Source organism: Alexandromys fortis, unplaced genomic scaffold (assembly GCF_014885135.2).
Source record: "Alexandromys fortis isolate MF-2015 unplaced genomic scaffold, M_Fortis_MF-2015_v1.1 scaffold_79, whole genome shotgun sequence".
Lineage (NCBI taxonomy): Eukaryota > Metazoa > Chordata > Mammalia > Rodentia > Cricetidae > Alexandromys > Alexandromys fortis.
The window spans coordinates 4,491,886-4,509,336 of record NW_026067964.1 but is presented as its reverse complement, the minus strand read 5'-3'; the positions used below and the strand labels follow the sequence as shown (position 1 = coordinate 4,509,336).

The following is a 17,451-nucleotide window of genomic DNA, read 5'->3' as shown; positions in this document are numbered from 1 at the left end:
GAGGGGGAGGGAAATGGGAGGCTGGGAGGAGGCGGAAACTTTTTTTTTCTTATTCTCAATAAAAAAAAGATAAAATAAAAAAAAATAAAAAAAGTCTTCAAAAAAAAAAAAGAAATAATAAAGTTCTTAAATTTTCTGCACATTCCCCAAGGTATCTCTCAGAATTCGGTTGCAGTCCAGAGAGTCAAGGGAGAGGGAACCGAGTGAGATACCTCTTCCTCTCCTTAGTATTCTCTAGGAGTTGTAAATTTTCTTAAGATATTCTTTTTAAAATTTTATACGTATGGTCGTTTTTCCTGCATGTGTGTCTGTGCACTATGTTCATCTAGTGCCTGCAGAGGCCAGAGGAGGAAAATCAGATCCTCTGGAACTGGAGTTACAAAGGATCACGAGCTGCCATGTGGGGGTAGGGAACTGAACCCTGGGCTTCTGCAGGAGCAGCAAAGGCTCTTAAAAACACTGATCCATCTCCAGCCCTAGATTATGAATTATGAATTACATCATTTACAAAAAAATCGAAACCATCTTCAAAAGCAATTGTAACTTTTAGCATGTATAAGTAGAGATTCCTGGGCTCCATCCTGGACCAAAGTATTAAATGAACATGCTCTGGGGTGATGAGATCTGAGGACCCTCACACCAGAGTTTAGAGTAGGACATGGATTCAGACTTCAGCATGGACCAGAGTCAGCTGGAAGATTTAAGCCACAATGCTGGGCTGCGTTTCCAGAGATTTTGATGCAGTTGGTTTGAAGTGATGCTGCGGTTGCTGCTGCTGCTGCTGCTGCTGCTGCTGCTGCTGCTACTTGGGGGCTGTGGGTGGGGGCGAATGCAATTTGTCAACCATGGCTTTAGGAGCCAGGAAAACTGAATGTGGTTCCAAACCAGGTATAGTGGTGCACACCTGTAATCCCAGCACTAGAGAGACACAAGCAGGAAAGCTGCAAATTCTAGCCCAGCCTGAGCACCATAGAAAGCCCTTGTCTGAAACAAAATCAAACCAATATTCCACATACACGTGCCCTTCCATGTCCAAAAGTGATTATTTTCAGGATCTCCGAGGAGGATGCTCATATTTAACAGCATGGTATTCATGTTTTGTTTCTTTTTTTTCTTTTTTCTTTTTTTTTTTCTTTTTTTTTTTTTTTTTTTTTTATTTTCGAGACAGGGTTTCTCTGTAGCTTTTGGTTCCTGTCCTGGAACTAGCTCTTCTAGACCAGGCTGGCCACGAACTAACAGAGATCTGCCTGCCTCTGCCTCCGAGTGCTGGGATTAAAGGCGTGCACCACCACTGCCCGGCTGCACATGTTTTGTTATACTTGAAATTATTTCTCAATCGTTGTGTCTAATAAAACAGACATGCAAGCAGTGGACATTTTTAGGGGATAATAACAAAAAACTGGATATGTTCATTGCAGACACAATTTTCCTCAAATATTTTCTAAGTTAATTGAATTGAGAAGACAGAATCCTCAAGCATGGCTGAGTTTAATTTGTAACTTTCTTTAAAATTCCCATGAAAATATACATGGGCCCCCCAAATAGACACTAATTAAAATATACACACGTTCCTGTTTCTTTTTTTTTTTTTTTTCCGAGACAAGGTTTCTCTGTGGTTTTGGAGCCTGTACTGGAACTAGCTCTTGTAGACCAGGCTGGTCTCGAACTCACAGAGATCCACCTGCCTCTGCCTCCCGAGTGCTGGGATTAAAGGCGTAAGCCACCACCGCCTGGCCACGTTCCTGTTTCTTTAAGGCAAATAGACTGTCTTTTGTATTTTTAAGTGTGTGTGTGAGTGTGTGTGGTCACATGTGCCATGGCCTGTGTGTGCAGTCAGAGGATGTCTTGCTGGAGTCATTTCTCTCCTGCCTGCGGTGTGGATCCCAGAATCCCACACAGGCTGCGTGGCAAGCACCTCTCCTTGCCTGGCCATCTCGCTGGCCCACGTGCCACTGTTTAAATGTTTTACACCTTTTCTGATTTCATTCACATTTCTGACCAGAAGACTGACTTTCTCATCCACAGATTTGTGCATCATTTGTGTTTCTAAAATTACTACTTTTGTCTTCAACGTTTGAAGATATTTACCATTTTTGACATATTATGACTTCCATAATTTGTATTTTCCTAGATTTATTTGCTTCATACATGTATGTCAAATTCTTTAAAAAGTAGCTGGGTATGGTGTCATATACCTAGATTCTCCGTACTCCAAGAGGCAAGTTTGAGGTCAGCTTGGATTACATCAAAAGCAAGAACAAAAGCCTTTCTTAGTATTTCATTATATGTATACCAAGCTTTAGTCCTCAAAAATAGTTTTATCTATAGTTTTGCCTCCATTTTTGTTTCTAGCATAGTTTATTTTGATTGTCTTTTTCTGATTTGTCTGTCCAGAAGTTGGAAGTGAATATTTTTAATTTTACATTTTTGTTATTTTTTAAAAATGTTTATTTATTCACTTTACTTTTTACTTTTGTGTATTTTGCCTGCATGTGTATATATATATATATATATATATATATATATATATATATGTGTGTGTGTGTGTGTGTGTGTGTGTGTACCAAATGCATGCTCAGAAATTAGAAAAGGGCATCAGATTTCCTGGAACTGGAGTTGATGGTTGGGAATCACCATGTAAGTGCTGGGAATTAAACCTGGTCTTCTGGAAGAGCAACATACATTCTTAAGCCTTGAGCAATCTCTTCATATTTTGCTATTTTCAATGTCATCAACTTTCACACAGTTTTTACTTGTATTTTTGTTTTTGTTTTTATGAGACAGGGTCTCACTGTGTAGTTCTGGCTGTCTAGGAACTCACTTTGTAGACCAGGCTGGCCTGGAACTCAGAGATCCTCCTACCTCTGCCTTCTGAGTGCTGTAATTAAAGGTGTATGCCAACACTCCCAGCTTTATTTATATTTTAAGTTGTTGTATACTCATTGCACATAGTATTGGGGTTCAGGAGAAGTTTTCATAAAAGTATATAATCATACAGTTTCCTCCCCTTCTACTTTTTTATGGTTTACACCAACTTTTGACTTCATTGTTTAGCTTGTTACTCTGCAGTCTTTCCCCGCAAAGAGCCATTTTAACACATGTTGCATTTTTATTTGTACATACATATTATCCAACTGTGAGCCTTCTGTCGGCTTCACTAAACATCCCACGCAACTCACTAAAGTTCTGCTGCCTCTTTAGATGGATTTCTTATTTTGTATTATAGTCCACTGGTGACACATTCTCCATTTTGTTGAAGCTTGACAACATTTTTGTCATGATTATAGACCCTTTAGAACTCTTGGGAAAAGATACCATTCCCTCTGCTTCGTTTGCCACTGGTGCCCAACCCCTCTGTTGCTTTTATAGTAAATGTCCGTTGTGTGGAGTTGGACAACCTGCCTGTCAGAGCTAATGACCATTCCCCACTAAGGAGTCTCAGCTTTACAGCCTCCTTCCTATTGGAATTACTTAACGTACACTCTGGGCTTTCACAGTCCCTAGTTTAACTTGCCAGGCGCCAAACAGTGTGACTCATTGGCCATCCATCTGTGTGGATGGCATATTCCAATGTTTAAAAACACACATGGCATCATCATGGTGTGATTTTAATCTTAGGGTGTTAGGAGCGCTGTTCCTTTTCAGCCACTATCCTCCTGTTTGGGTACTGCTTCCACGCCTCTATTTGAAGCTCTCCAAAGACAAGAGAATATTCTAGGAATTCACCCACCAATTTCCTTTTAGAAGCTAGTGGTGGTAATAGGAGCACCTGTGTGGTGTGAAAGCACCGGAAGTAAAGACTGAGGCACTTCCTGGTCTGCAGAAGACCTCCACATTTGTTTTCCAAGCAAACAGTAGGTTAAGTAATTTACAACCTATCCGGGAGGAGACCTGTTCTTACCTCTTGTTCTTACAAACCTGTATTGGTATTTTGGGGTTAGAAATATAATTTGTGTTTCATAATGCAACAACAAGCAGGTCCACTAATTGACCCCCAAGAGAGTGGTGAACCACCCATGTGGCTCAGGTTACTGAGCAAAGGTCAAATTCAGTCTCTAATTCCACGTCGGTTATAAAGAAAACAACGAATTTTTGTTCACCCGGTGGGGGTGGTGCACACCTGTAATCCCAGCTCCTGGGAAGCAAGGGCAGGGCCGCCAGGCTTTCAAGACTATCAAGACTATCGTCAACCCCTTGCTGTGATGGGTTTGAGGCCAGCTGGGCTACGTGAGATCCTATCTTAAAACATAAACTTTAGGTCATGTTCCATGGGGCAAACTCCAGTGTATTTGGGCTTAGAAAGTTTGGGTTTTAAGGAAAACAAAGCTGCTGACCAAGCCCATAGCATCTGTTTTATATGGAAGTTGAAAGGATGCTCAGTTAGCCCCATCCATCCAACTGTCCATCTAACGTTCTGGACTCACAAGTGGCACAGGAAGGGGTGTATACTCTCCTCTTCACCCTGTTTCCAGACTTCTGACAGCGCCTACTATTTAGAAGACACAACTTCTGAAGCAGTGGTTCCTAACCTGTGGGTCACGACCCCTTTGGCAAACCTCTATCTCCAAAAATATCTACCTACCTTACAATTCATGACAGTAGCAAAATTACAGTTATGAAGTAATAATGAAAATAATTTTATGGTGGGGGGGGGTCACCACACCATGAGGAACCGTGTTAGAGGGTCACAGCACTAGGAAGGTTGAGAACCATGGCTCTAATGCCTAGAGACTCTGTCTTAAGCTATCACCAGGTCCTAGTTTCAGTACCAGATATAATGAAGCAAACTAGCAGTAAGGTCTAATACACACGAAGGGGCTTTCACAATACAGAGCACTCTCCACCACCCACAGCTCTGTGGTTGCTTCTTGAGATGTTTGCGGAATACCGCTAAGTGCCACTTAACCACAAAAGTCATAAAAGTCACACCATGAATAGCGATCCTAATTACTGTCCATCCACACACACCCGCCTGCCCGCCCCGGGGCCAACACATCACAGTTCTCATCTTTTATACCACACGATGATCACACAGGTTAGTATCTTACTTAGCCACTGACGTCAGAATAATGGGGACAGGTGTTCCCTGTCTGGGCAGGGGTGCTGTCCTGGTTTTGGTCTTTTTAAAATGCCAGGCACAGGCCAGGTGTGGTGGCACACACCTTTAGTCCCAGCACTTGGGAGTCTGAGGCAGGTGGATCTCTGCGAGTTTAAGGTCAGCCAGGACTGTACTGTGAGACCTTGTATAAAAATGAACTAAAATGCCAGGTGTCATGGGAGAAGTTAAGGAAACACAACCTTCTTGACTAATGGTGATTACCTCAAAATATGGGGACCATTTCTGTAAAGTTCATTATAGTTCCAGTGTTTAGTGTTAGTGGTCTATAAAGACAAGAGTGGGGGGAGGGGGCACTGGGGAGATGGCTCAGTGGGGAGAGGGCCTGCTGCACAAGCCTGAGGGCCCGAGTTCTAGTCCCAGCACACACATAGAGGCTGAATGTGGAGGTGCATGCCTATAATCACAGTAGTGCGGTAGTAACAGGTGGAGCCTTGGGGCTGGCCAGCCAGCCTAGCTGAAAGGCAAACTGTAGATTCAACGAGAGACCCTATCTCCAAGAATAATTGGAAGAGGAATAGAGGAAGACATCCAAAGCTTACCCTCTGTTTCCACACGCACATGCACAGGCAAATGCAGGCCCACGGAGATGCACACATACGCTTTCTCCACACACTTAAGAAATTTTTAAAAATGTCACTGAATAAGAAAAGGCATGAGGAATTGGGAAGAAGCGGGTCAGGGCTTCGGAGACATAAAGGAAATCGGCTCCCTGGCTAGAGGACGTTCAGTCCTAAAAGTGGCCCAGCTTTGGCTCCAATAATCTACAGACTTAGCTCAGAGGCACGTGAGGCCACATGCTTGCTGCTGCCCTTCTCTTTGTTACATTTGTCCTCCTCTGGCCATCCACTTAGCTACGGCTCTCACCCATCTCAACCAAGGGCAATCTCGGATACCTTTAATAACATCCTTATCTTGGACAACAGGAAAAATCCTGGCTCTCCCTAAGGTCACTGGCATGATCTAACTGTCCTTACTGAGGACACAGACGTGACCCAAGCATCCTTGTTCACATAGGCGGCTTGTCATCTTTGCTGCTGGAACAAGAGAGGTTCTTTTTAAAGATGCCAGGAAGACTGGCTCGTGTTTCCAAACACTGCTCCCTTACCTGGGCTCCTCTGCGTACATTTCCACTCCAAGTCCTTCCTGGAGCACAAGGGGGGCTAAGTCATGCCCTCATCCTTGCAGCTCCTGGCCACACCCCCTCTGCAATATTGGCAGTAGGGAGAGAGAGAGCTGCTAAGGGGAAACTTACCAGAATTCCTCTGATTTTCCACATTAAGTCTAGTGATGTGGAAAAACAAAACAAAAACACCAAAACAAAAACAAAAACAAAAACAAACCACCCCCAACTTGTGATAGCATTATTCTGTAGTATCTGTCAAAAATATACGCTACTCGGGGCTAGAGAGATGGCTCAGCAGTTAACAGCAATTGCTACTTTTGCGGAGGACCCAGGTTCAACTTTAAGGGCTCTGCACAGTGACTTGTCACCATCCACAGCTCCAGTTCCAGAGGACCTGATGCCTTCTGACAACACACCTGTGTCCTCAGTAAGGACACGTGGATCATGCCAGGAACCTTAGGGAGAGCCAGGAGGGTTTTTCCTGTTGCCCAAGATAAGGATGTTTCTAAAGGTTTCACAGACTGCCCTTTGTTGACAACAATGGACACCAGGCATGCATGCATACATGCAGTCAAAACACTCACATACATAAAAATTTAAACAATTAAAAAATGTGGTCTGAAATAATTATAAAATTAAAAGTCTGCTTACCAGAGTTTTCTAAATTCTGTTGACTCTTAAGCTTAAGTTCATTTATCTCAAATAAGCATATTTTACAATCGCTAAGGAAAATAAAGCTAAGTGTCTAGCCTGAGGGTCCAAGTCCTTCCTCTGCTTTCTCTTTCTCTTCCTCTTTCTCTTTCTCTAATAACAGAACCATTCCTGCGCCACTCTTGGTTCTAACTGGATACTTAGCTGCTTAGCTAGGGACTGTCACAATTTGGATGCAGTTTGTCCGCATCTGCATGTTGAACCTATATTGACATTTGAGTCTCAGTATAGGTGTTGAGAAACAGTGAGAGCTTTAAGGGTTAATTAAATCATAGGCGCTCTACCCTCATGAATAGAGTACTGTCTTCAAGAGACTAGATTAGGGCTTGGGGTGCATTGTGTCTGTTGGATGAGGTTGGTGACAGCAAGCAGGGTGGGTTGTTGGAAAGCAAGGGTACCCCAGGTATTTGTGTCTTCCTCATGTGCTGTTGTATAATAGACTCTGCTACTCTGCTCAGACCTTCCAGAACTTTCAGTTAAATAAGCATTCTTTTTCTTTACAAAGTTCCCAGATTCAGGTATTTTGTTATAACCACACAGACTGAGGCAATGACTCCAGCTGGTGGTCACCTACCATTGGCCAATAGGAAGTAGGCGGAAGTGACCCCTGTAATTTAAAATATTTTATTCTGAACTTCTGTTCCCTTTTTCTCTAGTTGGGAATGAGTGGTCAGTACAAAATCAACTGGCCAGCAGGGATCTCTGGATTGCCCGTGGATCCACTCATCTATAAATGGTTGGACTTGAGGTCCTGGCCCTCCTTCAGCTGCATCTTCTGCACCCTAAGTTATATAGCTCTGGGGAAATGACTTCTTTTCCTAAAAAGTTCTACCAGGAGTCTTTCACCCATCAAGTGAGCTGGATTTATTAAGACAACCTAAAAACCACGTTAATGTAATTAAGTAACATTTATTTTACAGAAAACAATTTTCAAAGAATACATTTAAAAACCATCTAGATACTGATTTTATAGCATTACAAAAAATTTGAGAGGCACAATTGAAGTATTCAGATAAATTGTGAGGGGTGGAGGGGGGGGGTCTATAACTGCTATTCTCGGTGGTCCATGTGACTCCCCAAACAGGAGCCGTTCCATGAGGCAGTAGTGCACTTTGAGTAAATTGAATAACTCACATAAAATATATACTTTTATACAGAAAGTGTTATTGTATTATCACTTTCAATTACTTATAAAAAACTTCATTTTGAATTGCACAAAAGTTCTCTTTAAAACCGATAATTCCCAGAAGACAGGGCTTAGAGCTATATGTCTAAATAATTCATTACAAATTAATTAGATCTCTACTTCTCCACAGATAAAAAAACAATCTATGAAGAATTACATCATTTAAGTGGGACATTTAAATTTTTTTTCATAGGAAAATAGGTTTATACATTTGTCCCTAGTCAGCTAGTCTTTCTCCCTCTACTTTAAAACAAATCACAGGGTTTTCCGAGCTTCCAGCTGGAGTACCAGTGCCACCGTACAGTGTGTGTCTGTCGCACCTGCCCACCTTGTCTCTCACTCTGGCCTAGTATCCAATTATCAAAAAGGCACGTGGCTACATTCTTCAGAACAGTTTTGGTCTTTTGAAAAAAAAATCACACATTTGTAAGCAGTGATTTCAATCATGTTTTAAAACAAAAATACTAGACAAACTCATTTCTCAACGCAGGTGATAGAGAATCCACGCGCTCGCTCCCTGCAGGCACCTCACTTCCCGTAGAACTTCTTGTTGAGCAGGTATATGAGGAGGTTCACGTTCACCTTCACCTTATCGAACATCTTCATCACAGCCACCCCTTCATACTGCATCTGAAGCAAGTCCTGGAACCAGAGAGATGAAGGTACAACTGCGTGACCTCAGAGCTTAAAAACATCCCACTGGGGCTTCCAAAACATTAGTCTGCTTAAAAACACAGGCCAGTTGGACTCAGACCACCGAGCTGAGCCCTGGAACTTCAGGTGTGGCAGCTCTGAGCTGAGAGTTACATTTTAACAAGTTCATAAATGACAGTGAATAGTGCTGTAGTCAGGACGTGGCACTTAGGGAATTACTGCCTACATGGAAGAAAGTGGCTTGAAGGTAGAGAGATGGCCAGAGTTATAATTTGGTGGTACAAAGCTAGTTTGTGTGTGAGAGGGTTTGAGTTTGAACTTCAGTACTGGAAAAAAAGAAAATTATTATCCATTTAAATCACACACAATTTTCATTTTAATCTCATAATTAAAAAATTTCACTCACGCGCGCGCGCACACACACACACACACACACACACACACACACACGGCATGCTGTGGAGGTCAGAGGACAACTTGTTGGTTCTCTTCTTCCACCACCTGAGTTCCAGAATTCCAGGAGTTAAACTTGGCAGGGACTGTGTAAGGCACAGAGAGCCCCAGTGGCTCACATAAAATCCCAGCTCACCTGAATATTGAGCTGCACCTTTTCCATCTCAACACTGAGAAATTTGGATCTGACGTCGAAGATGCCCACATCCTCAGTAGCTATGATGTCGAATGTAACATTCTTAAACCTATTGAAGAGGAACAGTCAGACACAGGCAACCACAAGTAAACCCTTAAAGAAAAACAAACAAAGCCTCAACTTGGACCAGTGTGCAGGAGAGGCTAAGGCAGGCTGACTTGCATCAGCTCCTCATGCCATTCCTGAACATCCAGTCTGAAGGCCACTGTTGGGATCTGAACTAGATGCTTTTCTCACAAGGTAAATAGCAGGTGTGATTTTTGTCATTGACCTATCCTACTATATAGCAGGTGTGATCCTTGACATTGACCTTTACTGCTGCATAGCAGGTGTGACCCTTGACATTTACCTATACTACTTTATAGCAGGTGTGACCCTTGACATTGACCTTTACTACTGTATAGCAGGTGTGATTCTTGACATTGACCTGTATTACTGTAGAGCAGGTGTGATCCTTTATATTGACCTATCCTACTGTATAGCAGGTGTGACCCTTGACATTGACCTATCCTACTGTATAGCAGGTGTGACCCTTGACATTGACCTTTACTACTGTATAGCAGGTGTGACCCTTGACATTGACCTTTACTACTGTATAGTAGGTGTGATCCTTGACATTGACCTTTACTGTTGTATAGCAGGTGTGATCCTTGACATTGACCTTTACTGTTGTATAGCAGGTGTGACCCTTGACACTGACCTATCCTACTGTATGTAGAGCAGGAGTGACCCTTGACATTGACCTATAATACTACTGCTGGGGCAGCAGAGTATAGTAGATAGTAACTTTTACAGAAACTTCCAGAGAGAAAGAGGAGTGTTCTCTGAGCTCATTTAGTCAGGTTTTGTGGTCAGGCCTAAAAGGCAGTGGGGATAGGGTAGAAGTAGAGTCAGAGAGAAGGCCAAAGCCAGTGGCTGACTTTTCTCGAGAGAAAGGAAGGCGAGAGGGATAGATATGAAGCTCATGGTCCCCTGCATGCGTCGTGTGCCTATTGGGGCTGTGCCTGGTGGGTTCGTCTTGAATTCACACTCCTGTAGCACTCTCTTGGAGTTGGTTTTGACCAGGGCCTGGCACAGCTCGTGGGTCTGACCACACTGTTTAGCAACTGTCGATGGCTCTTGCACGAATCAGAAGGCAGCCTTTTATGCTCACTGCTCTGACCCAGTTCTTTGGAAGGGACCAAGAGAAGACCTGAGGATCCATACGGGACAAACAAAAGAACACACGACTTCTAGATACGCACCCTTTCTAGGACCAATCACATCAGCACCAGATGCTGAAGGTCTCTGGGAGTAAGACTAGTGATCTGTACACTGTGCTAAGCTTTGATAGAACAAAGCCCTCTGAGCCACCCAGGGAAGCCTGAGAATGCCTACTCAGCTTGGGTGTGAGCTGAGGGTGGCTCTACTTACTGGTTGGTTTGCAGGTCGTCTATGCCCAACAGGACACCTTTGTCATGCAGCTTCGCTGCTGTGTACCTCACTGGCTTCACTCTCTTCGTTCCTTTGGGTTCTGCTTTTCCGTCCAGTTTAATTGATCTCCGAGAATTTCTGAGCAAATGAGAACAACCACCTGTTGTCAAGACGTTCCAGGCAGTTCGGCAGCCACACGCAGTAACCCCATTGTTCACAGGGGGCTCCCCTGTACTGACCTGTGCTTTTTCCTCTCCCAATAAAAGGAGAAAAAGGTCCCCTTGCTCTGGAATCCCTATACCCAACTGCATTTCCTCAGTGACTGAAGTTGGCTTTTAAAATAAAATGTATGCTGTGTTCTCAGGCATTCTGAACTAAGTGTCTGCCTAATAAGTCACTGCAAGTAGCCCTGGAGTAATTACATGGACTTTCTGTTCTAACATGGAGGTACCAATAAAACTTCTCTAATTTAGTAAACACTACATGGCTAGCACCACTCCAAATGCAAACTTTATACATATTACTTTGTGTCTTCCAAAATGAGCAGCTTCCCAGGGCTTTGACATTAATGCATTCCTTCGCTATAAATCATTTCGTTCAGCCTCCATAGCAACACCTGAGAAGCTGCCACTCTTGATCCCAGGTTAAATATGAGAAAATCGAGATCACATGATGTATGCTAGACTCAGAACCCACATCGGGACTATAGTTTGTGGCTCAAAGTTGCTGTAAACGCCATGTGAAACAAACCACTAACAAGCATTTGCTGCTGAAAATCTGCTTGATTGACTTCTTCTTCTTGGGTCTAGTGTTAAAGCAAAATCTGCACAGTCCCCAAGCGAATGAAGAGTGGGCCCAAGTGAGGTGATGAGCAAACTTCCCTCACCAGACTTCCTATGAGTGATCCCATCGATTTTTCTACACAGTATCGTTTCCTCCTGCTCTTCCGCAGACGAAGGTTATCTGAAAATATTGTATCACATATCTAAATGGATAATTAAAGTTTAATCAGCATTGACCCAGTCTGGTGATAAGAATAATTATCAGCAAGGAATAGTCACTGAGAGTCATTATATTGTATATAAAAATCTATAATTTGTATTCTAATGGATCTGAGAGAGCTGCCAAATTTAGCCCATTGTGTCAGTAATGACTTAAAAAACGGCCAACAAGGAATTTTAAATCATTAGGTTTTAAATTATTAAGTTGCTGTATGCAATTAGCAAATACCTGACTTATCTAAGTCTATCAGGTAGACAGAATCCCGTTCCTCATAGACATTCTTAAATCAAGTAATATATGTGCTGGATAGTTTTCTGTCACCTTGGCACAATCTACAGTCACTTGAGATTTTCAAGTCACTTGAGGGAGCCTCAGCTGAGAAACGCCTCCATAAGACTGGGCTGTAGGCAAATCTGTGCGACACTTCCTTAATTAGTAAATGATGAGGGAGGGTCCAGCCCATTGTGGGTGGTGTCAGCCCTAGGCTGCCAGTCCTGGGTTCTATACAAAAGCAGGCTGAGCAAGCCATGAGGAGCAAGGCAGTAAGCAACGCCCCTCTGTATTCTCTGCTTTGGTTCCTACCTCCAGGGTCCTCCTTGAGTTCCCTCAAGGATGGGTTGGGACTGGGATGGTATGTAAGCCAAGTAACCCTTTCCTCTCCAAGCTGCTTTGGTCATGGTCTTTATTAACAGTAGAAACAAAACCAGAACGCTTCCCAAACCGACGCAGGCCACCACCAGTACTGTAGTCTCCCCATACAAAGCACGACAGAGTCAATGACCATGAACTCACTTTCTTTTTAGGTTGTCTACACAAGTCTTTATGTAGGTGTCGTAATAATTAATTTGATCTTCATAAAACGCTGCCTTCTTATTAAGTGCGTTCAGGGTCTGCTGCAGTTTTGACAGTTCAGCTTTTCGAAGCTTGCGGTGGAGTCTTTGATTTCGAATATCCTGGAACGAGTAAAGGCTCTAATGACAGGCTGAAGCAAGACTCGCTTTGTGAGACTGGTACTTTAGAAGAACAACGAGCATCAGGCCAGCATCTAACTGCTGATCCTAGTGGATCTCAGCACCTGATTACATGTATTACCACAGCCCAACACGTTGTTATCTCTTTCTGCTTCAGGACTGGAAAACGTCCAGCTTTGATTTTAAGAGGGTTACTAAAGTTTATTTTTCCCCCCAGCCGAGAGAAGTGGGCTGGGAAGATGGTTCACAGTCGCTAAAGTGCTTTCACGAGGACGTGAGTTCAGATCCCTGATACCCACTAAAAACTAGGCTCGGTGGTACATATGTGTAACCCCAAAGCTGGAGCCGGGGCAGGGACAGGCAGACCTTGGGGGCTCATTGGCCAGCTAGTTAGCTGAAACTGCTGAGAGGTTCAGGTTCAGTGAGAGGCTTGTCTTAAAAAATAAGCTAGCAAGCTATAGAACTGAATAAGAACTATAGATAAAAAAGAACCGAAAATACTGGCACCTAACGTTGACCACACACACACACACACACACACACACATACACACACACTTCACAGGTACACACACTTCACATACACGTATACGCAAACATACCTACTTCATAGACATATGCAAACACACATTTCACAGACAGACACCCCTGCCGCAAAGCCAAAAATGTAATTTGTGAATTACTAAATAGTTTAGATGTTTTAAAAGAGGCACAACAGGCTGGAATGTAGTGCAGTTGGTACAGTGCTGGCTCAACAGCCTGGCTCCCATCGTTAGCACATCAATTAGGCACCGGTGCACACCTGTAATCCCAGCACTCGGAGGCAGAGGCTAACAGTTCAGTTCAAAGACTCCCCAGCTAGATAAGAAGCTACATTCCAGCCTGGGTTACAGGAGATCTTTCAGACCAGTAAAAGAAGTACGAAGAAAACGAGAGAAATGTGATCTCCTCAGACTGCACTGAACTTTCCTCTTTGAAGACTATTTTAAGCCCAAACTGTTTATGTTTACGTATTATTTCATGTAATACATAGACGGCTCTCATGACCTGAGAAGATTCAAAACTGAAAACTATTACAATTGGCTAACTCTCCATTTCTGTGGTTCCGCATTATGGATTTGAACAAATAAGAGCTGAAAATAAGGAGGAAAACGAAAACTATGTAATGAGCACATCTAGCCCCTTCTCTTACCACTCCCTAAGTGTCACATGTATGTACACAGCACTTAGATTGTATTTGGAATTGTACGTATCTAGGGAACATATATGGGAGATGACTTAGAGTCTGTGGGGAAAGTTAGACACGATAGCACACACTTGTTGGTCCCAGCCACTTATGAGGCTGAGTCAGGAGGACTGCTTGAGCCCAGAGTGAGACAGTCTTGGCAAGATAGCGATACACCATTTCATTTTACTTTTTAAGTAAAACACACACAGGAGGATGGGAATAGCTCATATGCAGATATTATGTATTTCATATAAGGGACCTGAGCATCCATGGATTCTGTTTATTAGCTGGAATCCTAAACCCAGTCCCCTGCAGATAGCAAGCAGTGACTGTGCTTAAATTTAAATAGGATTCCTAGAATGCAAACCATTTTGCCTTATTGTTTATAGATTAGGGGAGTTGTGTTAAAATTAAACCTGCAGATGTAGGTTTACAAAGTCACTCTCTAAAGGCTGGGGAGATTTCTCAGTGGGAAAAAGTGTTTGCCATGAAAGCCCAATGATTTGAGTTTGGTCCCAGAACCCACATATGTGGTGGCATGCATCTGTAATTACAGCATGAATTCCAGAGATGGGAGCTGGGGGCGGGAAACAGTTGGCTGGAAGCTCATGGACCAGCTAGCCCAGATCTCTCTATACAGCAGAGACAAGAGAAACTCTGCCTCAAAAAGGTAGGGGTTGTGAGCTCACAAAGGCGTTCTCTGACCTCCACACATACACTGTGATACACATGCTGGCACCTGGATGTGCTCTCGTTCTCTCTCTCTCTCTCTCTCTCTCTCTCTCTCTTTCTCTCTATATAAAAACAATTAAAATATTATTCAGTATGCTATGAAAAGATTTCACTTGAGAAAATGGTGCCTATTTAACATTATTTTTCCTCTGTGAACAAATTAAAACCAATTGTTTCAGGAATTCCAAGGCATATTCCCCTACATCTTCTGAAATAAAAAACCTCTCACTAAATAGAGCCTTCTCATTGATGGCAACAGCACTGGTCTCTCTATCTCATATGCCCTAAGAGAATTAGTCCCTTGCCCCAAACTATAAAAAGAAATGCCAGCCTTTTTGTATTACTCAGGAAAGGAGAAATAACCATCTGCTAAAAGAAACCATTTTCCCACTGAAGAATCGAACTGTGCATTTCCCCCAGAGGGAGGACAAATAGATGTTTCTCATTTAACTGCCTTTAAGCCCAGATCCATATTAATGTGTACATTTGAACCAAAAGAATGAAATGTACTTTTTCCCAAAGATGCCCCTTCTTATCACCACTAAACACATCTCCACCACTTCCTGTGTTTCCTTGAAGCGAGATTACGTCACAGGAAGTTCTCAAAATGTGAAATGAGCAAAACAGAAACAAGCACCTTAAGTCTGAGTTGCATTGAGGCTAAATTGCTTAGAAGCGAATTCCAGGGACAGAGAGCCACCATCTCAATGGCAGATCCTAAGAGGGATTGGGCTATGTGACAGTTAACAGTGAAGAAAAAAAATATTTCCCAAAGTGCTATAAAACAGACAAAAGAACACACGGAAAAACCAGCAGCCCTGGCCTAAAGCAGTAACAACACTGGTCATTACAGCCCCGGGGTATTTACCCGTGGTGTGTCTCATCTATTCCTGATAAATTCACAAAGCTCCTTGAAACCTTTAAAACCACAGAGCACTACGGAAAACAAGAGCCACATATGCACCCACGAGGCCCTCACATCGTCTCATGGGATGCCCAGCTGTACCACCGATGAGCAAATGTCTACGTGACAAAGGAAGAATACTATCTCCAGACACCTTGGCAATCTCGTTGAGAATGTCTTGGTATTTATTTTTGGATGACACGTGTCCAGTCTGCTCCAGCGTCCGAAGATTCCTCTGGATCTTCCTCTTCTTTTGCTCAAGAGGCAGGCACGCATCTTCCATCATCGCTTGGCTCTGTTTTCCTTCTTCTGGAGTCCTCGAGTCTGCAATGGCGCGGCTCTCCATGTCTTTGGCATGCTCCAGTTCCTAAAAAGAGAATAGCGAAAGTCACTTTTCCTCGAACCACTCTGTCACAGCTGAAGTCTAAAGATGAGCATTGAATCTGCTCTTTATGGGTTTTGAAGTAAACCCTGGAAGGAAAATAACTTCCACTTAAACAAAACACCCAGTAGGGATAATGGACCTAATCCAAAGGTGCCGCTTTCTTGTCAAGGTGACAAACCATTACTTTGTAATTATAACCATTACTTTGTAATTCCTTGGATAAAGGGTCTCAATTTAAGGATAGCCCAGTTGAGAAAATTAAAAGTAGATTTTGAATTAACACATGGCTCTGAGAGCCCACTAAAGCCTCATACACCAGCCACGCTGACAGAGATTCATAGGTCATTTAACAGCGAGGCAGCCAGAGAGTTTCATTCTGATCCCAGAATCACTGGTGCAGTCAGAGTTCCTTTGAACCACAGGGTGAAGATATTCCTGTGGATGATAGTGCCTAAATCCATGATGTACACACAAATGAATGCTAAGCAGTCCGTCCAAGACAGTTGTAATACAAGGAGACAGATGGCCTTCTGTTTTATTGCACAAGACAAGTGACGTCACAGTCCATTCTATGGCACAAGCTGTTATTAGAGTAATGTAGGCATAGGGCACAGCGCACAGAAATGGCTTACTGGGTCGGCAGCAAACAATAACTGCAACCAATATACTTAATCCGTGTCCGCCACTACTGTATCCAGTTAGCATGTTCTCTCCTCTTATTTAGTCTTCCCTGTGAATTAGGAATTAGAGGCTGGAGAGATGGCTCAGTGGCTTACAGCACTGGCTGTTCTCCAGAGGTCCTGAGTTCAATTCCCAGCAACCCACATGGTGGCTCACAACCATGTAATATTGGAGTCTAATGCCCTCTTCTGGTGTAAAAGCATACATACAGACAGAGCGTTCATATATACATAAGATATATACATCTTTAAAAAATTATTTCTACTTTACAGGTAAGGCAACGAAGGCCTAGAGTTCTAAGTGTTCACAGTCACAAGCTAGGAAGAATAGAAATAGAGTTATAAGAGCCCAGACGTCTGTGCATATTCTGTTATTAATTTACATACTTTAGGAAAAACTGAAACAATTGGAGCTAAAAATCTTTTATCTTAAATCAGTATTTTTTACATCCAGATTGCTTTTAAAAAATCACATATTTTCTCATATGAGATGGCTTGAAGTTTTAATTTTTCAAAATTAAATCTGGAGATAGAATGATTTCTTGGCAACTCATTACATTAAGGGGAACAGGAAAATGATAAGCACTTCCATTAAGAAGTAATTAGATAATTCTATTAACTTGGTCAGGGAGCGGCAATTATTGGCAATAAAATAACATCTGGGATTAATTCATTTATTTCAGAATGAACTGAAT

General features: G+C 42.7%; 1 protein-coding gene and 1 long non-coding RNA gene across 3 annotated transcripts in view; one reads left to right on the top strand and one right to left on the bottom strand.

Annotated features, from left to right (window-relative positions):
* Positions 1-7,846: 7,846 nt before the first annotated feature.
* The window catches only part of Iqgap2 (IQ motif containing GTPase activating protein 2), a 301,482-nt gene continuing 291,877 nt past the window's right edge, over positions 7,847-17,451 (bottom strand). The window contains exons 32-36 of one of the 2 annotated variants that reach the window (XM_050153834.1): positions 15,846-16,058; positions 12,650-12,810; positions 10,856-10,993; positions 9,383-9,491; positions 7,847-8,781 (exon numbers count right to left, since the gene is read on the bottom strand). In XM_050153834.1, the coding sequence (XP_050009791.1) occupies positions 8,668-8,781; positions 9,383-9,491; positions 10,856-10,993; positions 12,650-12,810; positions 15,846-16,058 (735 nt within the window). In that variant the 3' untranslated portion in view covers positions 7,847-8,667. Of the gene's footprint in view, positions 8,782-9,382; positions 9,492-10,855; positions 10,994-11,741; positions 11,841-12,649; positions 12,811-15,845; positions 16,059-17,451 lie in introns of those variants that run through there. The other variant, XM_050153835.1, reaches the window with a different exon arrangement.
* Positions 9,499-10,065, top strand: LOC126508540 (uncharacterized). Its single transcript, XR_007593867.1, has 3 exons — positions 9,499-9,693; positions 9,733-9,771; positions 9,928-10,065. It is a non-coding gene; the product is annotated as an uncharacterized lncRNA (long non-coding RNA).